Source organism: Eschscholzia californica, unplaced genomic scaffold, assembly GCF_041429995.1.
Source record: "Eschscholzia californica isolate CP2 unplaced genomic scaffold, dmEscCali1.0.p SCAF_5, whole genome shotgun sequence".
In the NCBI taxonomy this organism is placed as follows: Eukaryota; Viridiplantae; Streptophyta; class Magnoliopsida; order Ranunculales; family Papaveraceae; genus Eschscholzia; species Eschscholzia californica.
In genome coordinates this window covers 43,817,713-43,833,090 of record NW_028238472.1, presented here as the reverse complement: position 1 = coordinate 43,833,090, position 15,378 = coordinate 43,817,713, and the positions used below count along the sequence as shown (strand labels likewise).

The following is a 15,378-nucleotide window of genomic DNA, read 5'->3' as shown; positions in this document are numbered from 1 at the left end:
GACAAGACCTTGATTACCTTCTCGATACATTTCGCCTCGACTGTTGCCTCACGGTCATACACTCAAAAATTAAAGTCACTCAGAACTGGTTCACTCAATGTGTGAGTATGAGTATGAAGGAAAAACTCAACACATTACAAAAAGACAGACTAAAATTTTGTGGACGACTGATCTCAAAGAAGGAAACAACCACTAATATGGAATGGGGAATCTAACCAACTCTTCTCACCTGATCTACTTTCTAACAATGCTTCCTAGAGGTCGATAGACACTAAAGATGAGGTGACTAGAACTCCTGAGAACTCGACGTCTTCAAATCGTCAAGAATTTCTTCAAAGAATAAACACTTAAAAACAACTAAACAAACATTTTTTTTTTGATTTTTCTATTTCTTTGTTTTTTTCTTCTTCTTTTTTTTTTTTTTTTTTTTTTTTTTTTTCATACGACTCATAATACAAATACTACTTTCTACACATTATTCTTTCCTTGGTAATATTCTCTCCACTTTGCTTCATGCCTTATTCTCAGGGTTCTAACAAATGGATTTCTATCTTCCTCTAGTTGACACTGTTTTCAAGTTTCTCAGACTACAAGAGAAAGGTTTACTTCCTGATGACATCCCTAGTGGTTGTAAAATTTGAACTCAAGAGATCAAATGAGTTCTTCTTTCAATATTGCGAGGTTGAGTAGCTCTTCATTCTACTCAGAATTAGCTCAGAAGAGATCACTCAAAACAACAAGAAAGGCTCAGAATCTCACATAGGTTAAGTCTCCACTAATGATCGATTAAGTTCTCTCAGAAAAGTCAACTCTTCACCTATCTAACACTCACATGGCTAGTGCACAGACAACCTCAAAACTCGAAATTCGTGGAAAAACTTTTAGCAAAAGCATAGCACGACCAACTAGACTCTATAACTGTTAACAAGCAAAAACAACTAGACTCACATTTTCAGTCCAAAAATTTAAAAATTTTAAACCCTTTTGAATTTTTGAAATAAGGACTTAGCAAAAATTCATTCCCCTATCCCCAAACTTAAACCGAACATTGTCCTCAATGTTTTGAAAACTATGCAAAAATAACAGGGTGAAGGGAGAGATATTACCCGGTTCAGCGTCCTCTGCATGGGTTGCCTCCCAGAAAGCGCTAAGTTTAACGTCTTCAGCCAGACGAAACAGATGATTCGAAAAATGGAAAAAATTATACCTACTGGATTACAGAATTGTAACTAACTGTAAACCAATATTCGATACATCTGTGGGTCCACCCAAAACACAAAGTTTTCAGTGAACGATAGTCTCACATTTTTGTGAATTGGTGATAGTGTAAGTGAGACTATCAAGTAAGAAGGGCAATCCCCAAACTTAGACGACAATAAGGTCGTTAAGTTTGGCATCACACTAGAGAGAGTATATAACGGATAGAAGGGGTCATTATATTGATGATAGACATAGGGAGAGAGTGTTTCAAAATCTACACATGGTTTTGAGGGACAAAATGCAAAGTAGTCTAGAGGACTATCAACGACACCTGGACTTAAATTGGAGGTCTCTAAAACAAGTACTTCGGGTTCCTTCAATGGAGAAACCCTAATATCAGACTCACACTCCCTAGAAGTCGGTTTAGATAAACCTTTTATACTCTCTTTGATCGCGATGTACTCAGGGTCCTTAAAGAATTCTATATCCTCACCAAAGTCAAGCGAGACAATGGCCTCATTTAACACATTTATCAACCATGATTCATCGTCCTTAAGCGAGTCAGACGACTTCAAATCAACAACCTCTCCATGTTGGGACCACGATCTATCCATCTCTCATTCAATTTTTTTTTTTTTTTTTTTTTTTTTTTAATGCGAAAACCGGGGAAGCACTACGAAGATCTTATAAAAAGTACCCACTAACAAGGGATTCGTGGGTGATTAGAAAAATTACCTCCCGTTCAAGACGGGCGACGACCTTTGTAGACGACCCGGGCCACTCTTCCCTTAAGTGTCCGAACCCGAGGCTTCGTTTGATTTTCGGTTACAATTTACAAGCCCTCTAATTTAGGGTCAAAACTTTAAAACATAAGAAGAAAGTCTAAAAAGTCTAAAGTCTCTCTTTCTCACCAAAATAAATACAAAAAATAAAAACTGTAAATTTCTCCTTTTGAGGTCCTCCTCCTTGTTGCGCCTCCTCTTCAGCTCCTTAGTGTTCTGCACACCAAAAACAGAGAAGCAAGTCAAAGTATCCAAAATTCAAAACTTACTAAAAATAAAAACTATCCAAGATTAGAATAAATTTAAAACATAGTCCCCGGCAGCGGCGCCAAAACGAACTTTTCATCTTTCTTGTCCAGCACATCTCTTCATATCTCTCTTTTCTTTTTCAAATAATTAGAATGTAAATAGGAGAGAATAACCAAATCTGGTTTCGGAAAATCCTCAAACCATGTAGTCTGTCTCGCCCGAGAATCTTGTGTTTCGACTCGGTTTTCGAAGCTCTCCCGGAACGAGACTCGGCCGAAAAACTGAGTTAGGGTGTTGTCGAATTTCTCGTCTATCTCAGCCGATCCAGTCCGAGACCGAGACAAACCTACCTGACTCGGTCGAACAACAGATTTATGTTTTTTGGACTTCTTTTTTAGTAACTTTAAATCCTTGTTACTTACCAATTATTTTATTACCTTCTTAACTACTTAATATATTCCCAATCAATCTAAGATAATCATCGATGATATAATATAGATATTTTAGGCCTTTTGATCGACTTATAGAAACTTTGAAAGCTCTGGTAGATTAAAAATGCAAAAAAATTATAAGGCCTTTGGTATAGGAAGAGCAATTTTTAGCAAAGGCTGCATTAGATAGGGATAACATTCTTTTTAGAATGGGGGGAGATAAACACTATTTTCTAAAATATCTCAACTTTAAACTTTGGTCCCTCCCCTCAAACTATTTTCGACCAAAAGATAGAGAAGAGAGAAAAATCATGTTTGAGCAAAAACCTGTTCGTCGATCAAAGGGACAGAATAGAGATAAACACCCTTAAAACCTGTTCAACCAAATGAGATAAAAAAAAAACCTAAATCTGTTTTTCGATCAAAGAGAGAGATATAAAGATGGAAGCCTAAACCTTAGATGACTAACACAACACTCATCTCCGTAGGGCGGTTTGTAATTTTTGCTATTACTTGATTTCTCTGTAGATTTTTAGGATTTTAACATTGATTAAAGTAACTTTTGAAGATTCATATAAGAAATTTCGCTTAGCATAAATAAATATTCATTAATAAAAATAGTGAAAATTTTCATCCAGAATAACTAAAAATTTAAACAAATTTAGTCCTGAGCGAATGAAAAAACAAAACAATTTCAGCCGGTTCGGCCAAAATTTATTATTTTTTCAGCGGACCCGACCGAAATTTGTTGTTTTTTCAACCATCCGATTGAAATTTGTTGTTTTTTTCAACCATCCCGATTGAAATTTGTTGTCTTTTTCAGTCGACCCAACCGAAAATCCTTTACGAAACAAAAACGACCTAAAACCCTAAAACGTTTGTTCAACCATAGAGGAAGACAAGAAAGTGATTTTTTCTTTACATGAGACATTATCTTCATTATATATGTCTTTGTTTAAGTCGATATCTTCGTTTAAGTCGATGCCCTCATTTAAGTCGATGGTTTCGTTTAAGTCGATGTCTTCGTTTAAGTCAAAGGACTCTTCTTTCTTGATGTAGGTGGCCACCTTCTTCATTAATGGTGGTTCCTCATCCACGAGATCTTGAGACATCATTAAAAGCTTGAACCTAAGACTACAGTAATGGTAAACTTTGCAAGTTTTTTAATACTCATGGTGATGTTGTTAGTAGTGACGATATTAGGGTTGGGTTGTTTATGTGAGAGAAAACTACAAGTGAGTAGAATATTAGATTTATTAGTAATTTTTATCAAAGTCCTTACATTTTAGCACTATTTATTAAATGATCCTTATAACGCCCTCCTTAAACTAGTTTGGTAAAGGAAGATCAAATGCATAAACTTATCTTTCTAACGAACTGCCTTTACTAAACATTGTTCTTCCTATACCAAAGGTCATTTATAAAAAGTTAGAGTAACTTATACCAGGATCTTAAGTTTTAAGCCGGGAGAATTTTTAGGCAACGAGGAGCCAGGTAATCTTAAGTTTTAAGTGAAGAGAATTTTTTAGTTTGGTGCAGGTAATAATGTAACATTAATAACATGATTATAAGAGATTGGTGTAGGTAACTAATAACAGGAGATTGGTGTAGGAAAATATTATACTTGTTATCTCGGCCGAGACCGAGACCTACTACACAGTCTTCAAACCAGTTTGTCTGGTTGGAGTACTTTCCCTAAAACCAGACTGGTTTGGTAAAGTGTCCCTAAATCAGACTAGTTTGGGGAACTTCTCCAAACCAGATCGATTTGTTAATTTGGTTTAGGGAAGTTCTCCGAAGCTAGATCAACTCGTCTGGTTGGGGAAGTTTTCCCAAACTAAATCTAGTTTGGGTACTTCCTCAAACTTATTTGTTTAAAAAAAAATGAGGAGGGCGGTGAAGATGTGCCGAAAGAAATGAAATGATGAAGAGATGAGGGTGGAGATGAAGATGAAGCGATAATATTGGTGGAGAAAGAGAGGGTGAAGTTTTTTTTTCTCTTAGGAAAGTTCAACAATTTAATATCTTAACAAGGAAATGACATCTCCTAAAAGATCGTGCAGTTGTGGCTATGGAAGCGACACACGAGATTTCGAAGATATCTATATTCTAATTTCGAAGATATCTATATTCTAATTTGGAATGTTTGGATGTTTGAATTTATTGGTTTAAGATTATTTTCACTTTGTAGCTTTCATTTTGAATTTCAGTTAAAGTTTACTTTGTGCTCGATTTTGGGAGTTTGTAAATCGAATTGTGTTAAGCTAAAATCGTATTTTTCTAACATGTTGACTAAATATTTTAGGTTAAATCTATTTTCACATACGCACTTCAGGTAACGCATTTGATAGAACTGTACGTGTCCGGCGAAGCACGGGTTATGTCTTTGTGTATACATATATATATATATATATATATATATATATATATATATATATATATATATATATATATATATATATATATATATATATTATACTCATATATAATTTGTATAATAAGGAAGGAGATTATCTTTTTTTTTAAATATACTATCATTTTCGGTGATTAAGATTACACTTCTCAAACTTATCCTCAAGGGATGAGATCATATCTCCTAAACTTTCTCCATAGGTTGAGATTACATCTCCTAACTCACCACCAAGGGTTGAGATTATATTTCCCACACTTATCTTCATTGTTTAAGATTATACCTCGTACATAATAACAGTGGCGAGGCCAGAAAATTTTATGAGTGGGGGCACTTTTTTTGTTATAGTTAGTGAAAGAATTTCATAGTATACGATCAGGCTAGAATCAAAAAACAAATTTTGAACAAAATTTTATTTATAGTTTAGATATTCCATGGTAATTTTGATGTACAACAAGCAATAATTTTCTCATCAATATGGTTTGGGGATCTTTCCCCCAACTGCATTCCCAAAAAATATTAAAATAAAAAACAAAGGAAGGGATGAAGAGATAGTGGTGAAGATTACGAAAACGATGGTGGAGATGATGAAGAGCAAGTGATCGTAATGGAAAAAAAATAAAGATAAACTTTTCTTTCTAATAACATGTTTACTAAACGTGTAAAAAAATAATCTTGAAGTCCAAAATACAAGTCACTAGAAAATCAAACAGAATCAAAATTAAGGGAGTTATTTAGAAAATTCATTATCTCTACGAAGTCGTGTTATTAAGTTGGTCTCTTTGAGGAGGCCAAAATTGAATTAGTTGAATTCATAAGAATCAATTTTAGACCAAACATGCACTTTATAAAGTATTTTCAATAAGTAGTCATCTTAAACCAAACAATACTTTCAACTAATGTAAATAGTAGACATTCTACGAAAAAAATGTAAGTAGTGGAAATTCAAGAAAAAAATGTGTTGTGTGTGGGTCGATCCCAAGACCTCCACAATGAAATCCAAGCATTTCACCACCTGAGCTACAGACGAATTCTGTTTAAAATGTGGAACTATAGAATAATATAATGACAAGTGTAACTTAAAACATACGAGTCACATTAGGGTCGTGGGGGCACGTGCCCCCACGGGCCCCTATGTGGGCTCGCCCCTGCATAATAATATAGATTATCGTACATAGTGAGGTGGTGGACTCTAGATGTGATGGTTGTATGGTGGTGGTGACGAAAGTGACGAAATACGATAGTAACCTGGTAAAAAAAATGTATAATAATGTTAGACAAAATGTACTTTGACATTCATATATATATTGGTGCTCGAGGTGCCCTTTTCTTAAATAGTGAACATTTGATATCCGATCATCAGATACGATAAATTCGTAAGATTTGACGGACTTTGACTGATTTTAGAAATAAACGTCAAAATCTGCACAATAATCTTAGTACACATAGAATTTCAAAACCCGACCCACCCTACCTAACCTGATAAGAGAATAAGCCCACACGTCAAGAGACGGGGACCCTAGCAATTTTGGAATTTATGTCAACTCTATAGATCACTTTTTTTTTTTTTTCTTCTTTCTGATGAAGCTACTCTATGGACCACTTGGGCAACCAAGTTTTGACAAATTAACATTTTTAATATGCTGTAATAAACTTGCCATCGTCTATTAACGACCTCTTATTTCCTCCGTTACACCGTTTTTTTCCCATCTGCTCTTTAATTTTTTGGAGAGAGCCCTAAAAATATTCCTTTCTCTCTCTCTCTCTCATTGTTATCAAACCCTTAGAATCACAGCAAGAAGAGAAGTAGAAAGAGATCTAACAGAATTTCAACAGCAAAAAGCAAAATCGGATCACGAAAAGGTATTTTTTACTTTCAAATTGATTATGATTTGGGGATCTTGTTTCAATTTAGAGAGAGATTGTTACTTGATCTATGTCTTATTATAGGTCAATTTTTTTTTTATTCAATTGATCGTTATCATGTGATTTTATAATCTTAGTCTTCACTTGTTCATCGATTGCAACATAAACACAGAAGTTGAGAAAGAAATTCTAGAGATGAGATTTCTTTTCAATTTAGGGTTATCTGTTGATTGTTATTAAGATTTTCTTAGCTATTTTCGGTGTTGGGATTATTGTGGATGTTGAATTCTTGAAGGAAGGAAGGAAAGAACAAAATTTTCGTATTTCTGGCTTCTAGTTTGGATTTGGTTGGAATGTCTTATTTAAAAAATCTTAATTTGAATGTTATGGCATGATTTCAATATGGTGAGGTTTTAGACTTAGCACTAGTTGAGAGTCAAGCAATTAAAGGACTTATTAATACTTAGAGCAATATTTATGTTTCTTTTGAATTTTGTGTTGTTATAATGAAATGAAGTAATGATAGCTTTAGCCCCATGGAGTCGTGGGTTTGGTACGTTTGAGTGCAAAATCGAACCGTAACTCTTAAAAATACATTTTGTTCGTCGCCAGTTCACTGAATACTTTTATCTGATAGCATTTTGATGTTGGTAGAATCTTGAAATACATAATTTATTTTGCTTCATTGTCCGTGGGAATACAGTGTGTTGTTTTTTGTGAAAAAGGAGATAGAATGTTTTAGACCCGTAGCTTTTCTGTGTGCTGCAAATTTGTCCCAGGGTCATTTGTTTAGTGCTAGGCGGCAACCCCTCCTCATGTCATTGGTAGTTGGGAACACAAAAACAGGCTATAATACTTCCATTTTGAGGAAACTGAATATAATAGATAAGGGTTCCTATTCTTGTCAAGTTAAACCTAACCTAAATTTGTACAGAGACATGATTATGGTAATGGTGGATGATGTTACTACTGTAGTACTTGTTCCCATTCTGCTTGTTGCCTCACCGGATTATGACATGATCCAATTATTTTTCGTCTCGGCATAGGTGGTGATTTTCATTTTATATTCTCAAGATGGTGAAGTTGACACTTATAGCTCGTGTTACGGATGGTCTTCCATTGGCTGAAGGATTAGATGATGGTCGTGATCTTAAAGATGCTGAATTTTACAAGCAACAGGCTAAGGCTTTATTCAAGAATCTATCTAAAGGTCACAATGAAGCTTCAAGGATGTCCGTGGAAACTGGTCCTTATGTTTTCCAGTATCCTTAAGTTTCGGTTTCTTATGTTTCCATGCATTTATATTTGTTTTCTATTATTTCTCTGAAAAATTGTTTTAGTGGTTTTCATATGCTATACATTGTTATTCCAAACTATTGTAACCTTGACCAAGTGGTACAGCTACATCATTGAAGGTCGTGTTTGCTACTTAACAATGTGTGATCGTTCTTATCCTAAGAAACTTGCCTTTCAGTACCTTGAGGACCTCAAAAATGAATTCGAAAGAGTCAACGGGAATCAAATTGAAACTGCTGCCAGACCCTATGCTTTTATTAAATTTGGTTAGTCTGTGCATTTTGCTACTCGTTCTTACTTTACCCTGATTTTTTAATGAAAATGTGATTTGGTTGCATCTACTCATCTTTCATGCTTAACTTGCTCCACTTTTTTGTTTGAAAGACACATTCATTCAGAAGACCAGGAAACTCTACTTGGACACCCATACTCAGCGAAACATTGCAAAGTTGAATGATGAACTTTATGAAGTCCACCAAATAATGACTCGTAATGTGCAAGAAGTTCTTGGTGTTGGAGAAAAATTGGACCGTATGTTCCTTGTACTCTTACTGGCTCATTTATTTAATATTTCATACAATTGGTTTTTTATAGAAAAGCTTATGTTTTGTTTTGCCTCCTGGAAAAGTGAAACTAATTTCTGTTCCCATGCACAAAACAAGTTTTACGTAGAGTTGAAATACACAATCAGAAAAACTAAGATTGTAGTTTATTTGTGGTTGGTAGGATTTGAGACGAGAAGGAAAATAAAAGGAAATTATAGAGAATAGATTATCACATTCAATGGATTAAGGAAATCAGGGTCATGGTTTCGGTGTTCACACGCACCAGTCCCCCATGCATCTTTTGGAAGGGTGCTCTAAAATCAAATTATGTTACCTATCGACCGTAAGGACGTGAACATGATATGGTCATTAGGAATTCTTATCTAATATTGTAAAGCACTTTATATTGTTGGCAAGAGTGATACTTTTGTCATTAGTGACAACTCGATATCACTACGGGGGTTGGTCAGTAAAGCACCTACACCGAGGCTGGCTATACGTTTTGTTGTGCTTTTTATGTGCATTTTTTCATGGCATTTCGAAATATTTTAGTGCTATTTGAGTTTCTATACCATATATAGGAATATTAACATGTCTTCCGGTTTTCAATTTTGTAGAGGTCAGTCAAATGTCGAGCCGGTTGACCTCCGAGTCTCGTATATATGCAGATAAAGCAAGGGATCTAAATCGACAGGTTAGTTATGTCTGATCCCATATGATTTATTGTGGAAAATGTTAGTTTCTTTATTCGACTAAATCTTTTCTATAGCCTTGTGTTTGGTCGTTTTGACTCTGGCTACTTGATATTTCTCATACAATCGTATGATCTTATCACTATGTAACTCTAATTACTTAATTAATCCACAAACCTACTTATGGTGTTAATATTTCTTCCTTTATATTGGGTCCATCTTCTCTAATACTTCTATCGAACTTTTCGTAAGATACATTTATATCTATCAGACATGAATATCTCATGGACTGGGGATACTTCATATCCTAAAAGATGTTGCAATCAGCACTTGATGTGGTTATAGATATCCCGTGGAAAAATTTCTTCAGTTCTATACATGAATTTTCTCGCAGGATGTAAGCTTTCATCCTGTGTTCCTCTTTACCAAGCCTTGCTTCTAAAATTTTCAGACTAAATGAAAGCGAACACTTGTAATTGTTCTTGAATAAAAATTTGACCTTGAAATTTCACTGAGTTTTGCTACTAACAACCTATAGTCTATTACCCGATTATTTCTTAAACAGCATATCCTACTCTAAACCCAACCAGACAAACATAGACTCATATAACATGCTGATAATGAACTACTTCAACCTCACTGATGGAGTGATGGTGAAGAAATGGTTATATAACTAGGACATAAATTGTAAAAAGGAAATATTGAAGAAGAAAAGAACACACTTAGGAAGATGGATTAAATCAAAGTTTCTTCACCACTATCTGCATGCCAGTTACAACTTTTGGAATAGTTATTGTGTATGTTGTCAAAGCAGAACACCTAGCTAGCTAGCTACGCAATCTTAGTCAATGTCTGTCGAATCTTGAATGTTGTGTTGACTATTTCGTTTAGTGATGATCACTATCTGCATAGATTGAGGTACAAAAGTAAGTCCCATGAATCTTCATGAAAAAAACTTTGAATCTCATCATCTAGCCTCGCCTATCCTCACACAATGAATTATTTTGACAAAACAATGGATGGCGAGAGGCCTCATAATCTGTCACGGTTCCGGGCCGCCAAGTTTTGACAAAACTTGTCCTTCGATTTTAAATGTTGTATTCTTATAAATTACCCCAATTTGCTGCATCAAAGGATCATCACCCTTTCGCAATAGCTTGTGACTGAATGCATCTTTCTTAGTTTGATTCTGTAAATATTTCTCATCTTCGCCAAAGCTCATGTAATATGCTGAATTCTGCTTGTTATGTGATTATATGCTCATTTTTCTGCAGGCTTTAATCCGAAAATGGGCTCCTGTTGCAATTGTACTTGGAGTGGTCTTCCTCCTCTTCTGGGTCAGAAAAAATATTTGGTGATTTTGCAGAAACTGTGCCGTTTCGCGACATTTCATCATTCACAGTTATTCGGCAGTATTTCCATTCCATCGACCAGAAAGCTCACCTTGGACCCCCCACCATCATCGGACATTTTAACACCCTGGTTCTATAAGTTTTTTCTTCTCTTCGTTAAGCATATTGAAACTATAAACATGACTGGGTGAATTCCGTGTTACAATAGTAGTAATTAAACTCCATGAAATATATAGTTGAGTTGTAGGGTTTTTTCATCTGGATTTAGGTAAACTTAGAAGAAAGCAGATTTCTGACTTGGAAATTAATGAAGTAGATTTCTTTTAATGAACTTAATGATCGAGAAGAAGAAAATGGAGTACTATATTACCCATTATTGACGTGATTGCTATCTGATTTTGGGTTGGGATGGGTAGTGCACTAGTGCTTGACTTAAAATTCAAACTCCTAATAACTCTTCAGATCCAGTTTCGGTTAGTTTTCGACTGAGTGTCCTTGAGATGTTTCAGGGAGTTTTGGAGGGAATGTCCTTGAGATGTTGGCTTCTTCATAAAAATAAAAGGCCGGTGCTTTGTGGAGATAAAAAAATTTCTGCGATACAAAGACTTAGCTAAAAATTGGTGAACAATTTTGAGTTAAATATGTTTGCTTTGCCTTTTTGTTTTCAACAGGTTTACCACCATTTTTATCCATTCGGGTAATGATCGCCGTAAACAGCCATTACTGGCAACCTTCAAATATTTTTATAATCTTTCTTCTCTTCCGTCCATCCTGACCGCCATAATTTTTCTCTCTTCATTCCTCACCCTCTTTCTATTTTCTCCCGCTTCTCTCTTTTTTTTCTAGCCATTTTTCGGTGAGAAAGTGTCGTCAGAAAACGATGTTGGTTTCGAGATCAGTTTTTCACCAGATCGGTTTTTCGGTGAAGGGGGTCTTCTCCATTGCCGGATTAGATGAAGGGAGGGGGGACTGAGAAGAGGAGAGGGGTTTTTCGGTGAAGGGGGTCTTCTCCTTTGCCGGATTAGATGAAGGGAGGGGGGACTGAGAAGAGGAGAGTAGAGAGAAATGGAAGAGTGGTTGACGGAGAGGAGAAAAAAGATGGGAGGGGGGAATGGTGATGGTAGTGGCCGGGTTTGGTGGTGGTGGTCTAAGAATTTAGTGTTGGTGGTAGGAGATTACGAATTTGTTTTCTCTTTAAAAATGTACACTCCAAAAAGTAGTCAAAATTCACATTTTCTCTGTAAAAATTTGTACTCCAAAAAGTTTTCTTATTTCCCCGACCCCCGTCAAGTAAAAGTATTGTTCTCTGTGATCAAAACCTCCACCGAAAAGGATCTCTTTCGTTGACGGGGTTATTCCATTTTATGTAGTAATTTATTTTTTGAACTTCTACTAGTGGAGTTTCTACCAATAAAATCATTTCGGCTAAGCAGAGTCCCCACTCACAGGGAAAGTAAATCATCCTCCCTTATCCGCCATGTCTCGAACCCTAGACCGGTGGAAACCAACTTGGTAACCACTTCAACTAAATTGTTGAAAATTATTGTGGCATTGTTGAGGTTGAGGCTGTTGAGCTAGTAATGTGAGATTGATAGATTTATTCTAAGTCAATTTCAAGGTCTAACCTTGATGATCAAGGCTAAAACACCATAAGTTGGATAGAAATAATCAAATATGAACAAGAACCTTATTTAGCATTCATGGAGGGTTCCTGTCTCCGACTCACTCGAACATGCATAAGTATATGAAACTTAAACATACAAACATACATACATACGTATGTAGACATGGTAGTATGAGTACTGTTTATTATGTATGTCTTTATGAACTGAGGTACTTAACCAAGATCAGGGACAGTGAACAAGTTGTCTTCATCATCATTTGAGATTTCAATTCTTGGTCTCTTGTTCGGCGTGTTTGAATATGGTTTGATAGACCTATTAAATGTAGTAGGATGAAAATTGAATTGTTGTGAAGATGATGAGATATGGAGTTGAGGAACTTCTGCTGCTGCCATGGGTTCTCTAGGGAGTTCATTATTGAATAAACCAATGCCCGTAAACCATTCCAGCTCTCCAAACTCCATTGTTTCTTTCTGCACAATTTGGACAAAAAGCAAAACAAAGAATCATGTTCTTTTCAAGAGAAATGTGGTAGCTTTAACTTTTTCGACTTGTTTAGCTTAATCTTCAGTATTTTGGTAAGCTCAAACTTTTACTGTTATTCCCACATGGTTTGGGGGATGTGAGGCTTTCGGAGCTAGCTAGCCTAGACTATAGGTGAGAGCTTAAGTTTAATAAGTGACGAGGCCTATTTGATGGCCAGCGAAGTCTTTCTCAGAAAGAGGTCTCTATGGCCATTAGGCTCTAACTTGACAACTTGGGGTTGAACTACAAAAGTGGAGACAATATCAGTAACTGCTAATTCTTACCTTGTCACCAGATTGAAAATTCGACAACTTCAGTAAGTCATCGACAGCCCAGGATGAAGAATTTGCAAAGACAGAAGAAGGTTGTGGTGAAGGCACTTTCATAGCAAAGGGTTGCAAATTTTGATTATTTGGTGGCTCTGGGAATTGTTTTTCGGTGTCTTTAGCGCAGCAGCAGTTAGAGGTCAAAGAAACACGAATGCCCGTCGCCAGAAGTCGCTGGTGGTTGCTAGAAAGGGTACCGACTGAGTGGACCGAGTCATCACAGTCTCGACAGAAGAGAGCTCTGTCTTCAACACAAAAGATGAATGCTGTTTTATCCTGTAACTCATATCAAGCAAAAAACGTAAAATAAGGTTTTATCTTTAGTTTTTCTAATGTATGTACACACACACACGTATACTAATAACACCGTCGAACAAGACTTGTTAAAAAATTTAGCCCTCAAAACTTGTACCTTTATCAAATTTTGCTGATAATATTTTAGATTTTTCGTTGCTCTAGACCAAAATCACATACTTTATCTTTTCATTAACCAACATCTTTTTTTTTTTTTTGGAAGTCGACTACGATCTACGTATGTCGTTACATTTGGCACTTGATACATCATAGATGTGATAAGCTCGATAACCGCCCACTCAAACACTAACCGAACCGGGCCTATAGCCCAACAAGACATGGCCTAAAGCCCAACAACATTATTTACACCCTAATAATCCCAATTCAAATAACCAAAGATTCCACCTTCTCTGGGATTCGAACCTGGGACCTCCAGGGATTTCTGGAGTTTATGTCAACACCTTGGAACCACTTGGGCTACCAACTGTTGACATTAACCAACATCTTAAACCATAACTTCCATATATCTAAACCAGGAAAAAAATTAAAACAGCTAAATCATATGGAAGTGATTAAAAGGAGTGAGTAAAAGATTTAGGGTTTACTTGGCAGATGTCACATTTGGGGAGTTTATTAGAAAGAGAATCAAGAAAAAGCCTTTGATGTTTACTTGCAAGCTTGTTTGCTTGATGAACTTCAATATCACATTTTGCACACAAAGCTGCTTCATCTGCACAACATATAATAGTTGCTGGACCTTTCTCACACACATCACATTGAATTTTCATTTTTCTTTTTTCAATTTATCTTCTCAAACTTTCAATCTTTCTTTTTTCATGAGTTTCAAATCATACCCATGTTCCAAAACTACCAAAAATTGATGATTTTCAAGCTTAATTATGATTTCCAAGTTTTTAAGATCCTCCATATCAAAATTCTATAGGTTGACGTTTTAGTTGCTACTTTTTGGTAGGGCCTGTAATAATAGTGAAATTTGTGGTTGTGCTAAGAGCTAAATAAACTAGTGGTCACCCGGCCCCTTAGTGTGGAGAAAATAATTTTATTCCTACTTCTCAACTACTGACTTAAACTCAATTATTCGAATATTTGGATTTATGTGAGAATTCAAACAAAATCGTCATTTTGAATCAAATAATCGAAATTCGCTTGTCATGTAGGCGCGAGACAGTTGGAGGTATGAAGGGTTGCCGCTCTAGGGGACCAGCTGGGCATGGTACGGACTGGGGCGGACTTTTCTCTTCTTACTTTTCTTTAGTCTCCTGTTTCTTTTCTACTAAAAGAAAACTGACCATACAAGTCATGTTAGTCGCATAGGAAATGTGATTACCAAGATTAGCAAACTTATGAGAGATTTGATTCAATTAGCTCAATCTCATAAAAGAAATTATGAGCTTGAGCTCCTATTGGTTAATTTTTGCCTACATGTACAAAATCCTTAACAAGATTTTTGACAAGATCCTTGACATTTTCACTGAAAGACAAAAAAAATTCAAAGCTTTTCAAAGTTCATACCTCCGGGGATGATAGCTGTCCTCCTTTAATCCAAAGAAACATCTCACGGTAATAGTGTCTTATCCTGACCGTTGAATTCGATGTGTTTAGTTCGTAGGTGAAATAGAAAGTGGTAGAACTATGAGCAATAGGGGAACTCACCCAATCAAGAGTTGATGAACTAGCCAGTGTCAATAAAGTGGAGGAAGAGAGAAAGATCCCATGATTAAAGATACCTTTCAAATAATGTTGAACTAGTGTTGCCGCATCAATGTG

At 35.8% G+C, this 15,378-nt stretch overlaps 2 protein-coding genes across 3 annotated transcripts; one reads left to right on the top strand and one right to left on the bottom strand.

Annotated features, from left to right (window-relative positions):
• The first annotated feature begins 6,703 nt into the window (after nucleotides 1-6,703).
• SEC22 (Synaptobrevin family protein) lies at nucleotides 6,704-11,150 on the top strand. Its single transcript, XM_086641116.1, has 6 exons — nucleotides 6,704-6,935; nucleotides 7,985-8,200; nucleotides 8,340-8,500; nucleotides 8,619-8,765; nucleotides 9,397-9,473; nucleotides 10,746-11,150. Exons 2-6 carry the CDS (start codon nucleotides 8,013-8,015, stop codon nucleotides 10,827-10,829), a joined length of 657 nt encoding a protein of 218 aa, XP_086497242.1. The 5' UTR covers nucleotides 6,704-6,935; nucleotides 7,985-8,012; the 3' UTR covers nucleotides 10,830-11,150.
• Nucleotides 11,151-12,477: 1,327 nt separating this feature from the next.
• LOC147539497 (B-box zinc finger protein 25-like) lies at nucleotides 12,478-14,676 on the bottom strand. 2 transcript variants are annotated; one of them, XM_086641114.1, is made up of 3 exons: nucleotides 14,196-14,676; nucleotides 13,255-13,572; nucleotides 12,478-12,918 (listed from the first exon to the last, which is right to left on the bottom strand). In XM_086641114.1, exons 1-3 carry the CDS (start codon nucleotides 14,376-14,378, stop codon nucleotides 12,661-12,663), a joined length of 759 nt encoding a protein of 252 aa, XP_086497240.1. In that variant the 5' UTR covers nucleotides 14,379-14,676; the 3' UTR covers nucleotides 12,478-12,660. The 2 variants fall into 2 exon arrangements, with proteins under 2 accessions (XP_086497240.1, XP_086497241.1); XM_086641115.1 differs by having other exon boundaries at nucleotides 14,261-14,516.
• Nucleotides 14,677-15,378: the final 702 nt, after the last annotated feature.

Bases quoted from the DNA above. Each gene is read 5' to 3' on its own strand.
- LOC147539497 (XM_086641114.1), bottom strand. From the start codon at position 14,378: ATGAAAATTCAATGTGATGTGTGTGAGAAAGGTCCAGCAACTATTATA. The intron at 13,573-14,195 runs GTAAACCCTAAA...TATGAGTTACAG, and splicing joins CCAAATGTGACATCTGCCAA to GATAAAACAGCATTCATCTT. The intron at 12,919-13,254 runs GTAAGAATTAGC...CAAATTGTGCAG, and splicing joins ATTTTCAATCTGGTGACAAG to AAAGAAACAATGGAGTTTGG.
- SEC22 (XM_086641116.1), top strand. From the start codon at position 8,013: ATGGTGAAGTTGACACTTATAGCTCGTGTTACGGATGGTCTTCCATTG. The intron at 8,501-8,618 runs GTTAGTCTGTGC...TTTGTTTGAAAG, and splicing joins CTATGCTTTTATTAAATTTG to ACACATTCATTCAGAAGACC. The intron at 8,766-9,396 runs GTATGTTCCTTG...TCAATTTTGTAG, and splicing joins TGTTGGAGAAAAATTGGACC to AGGTCAGTCAAATGTCGAGC.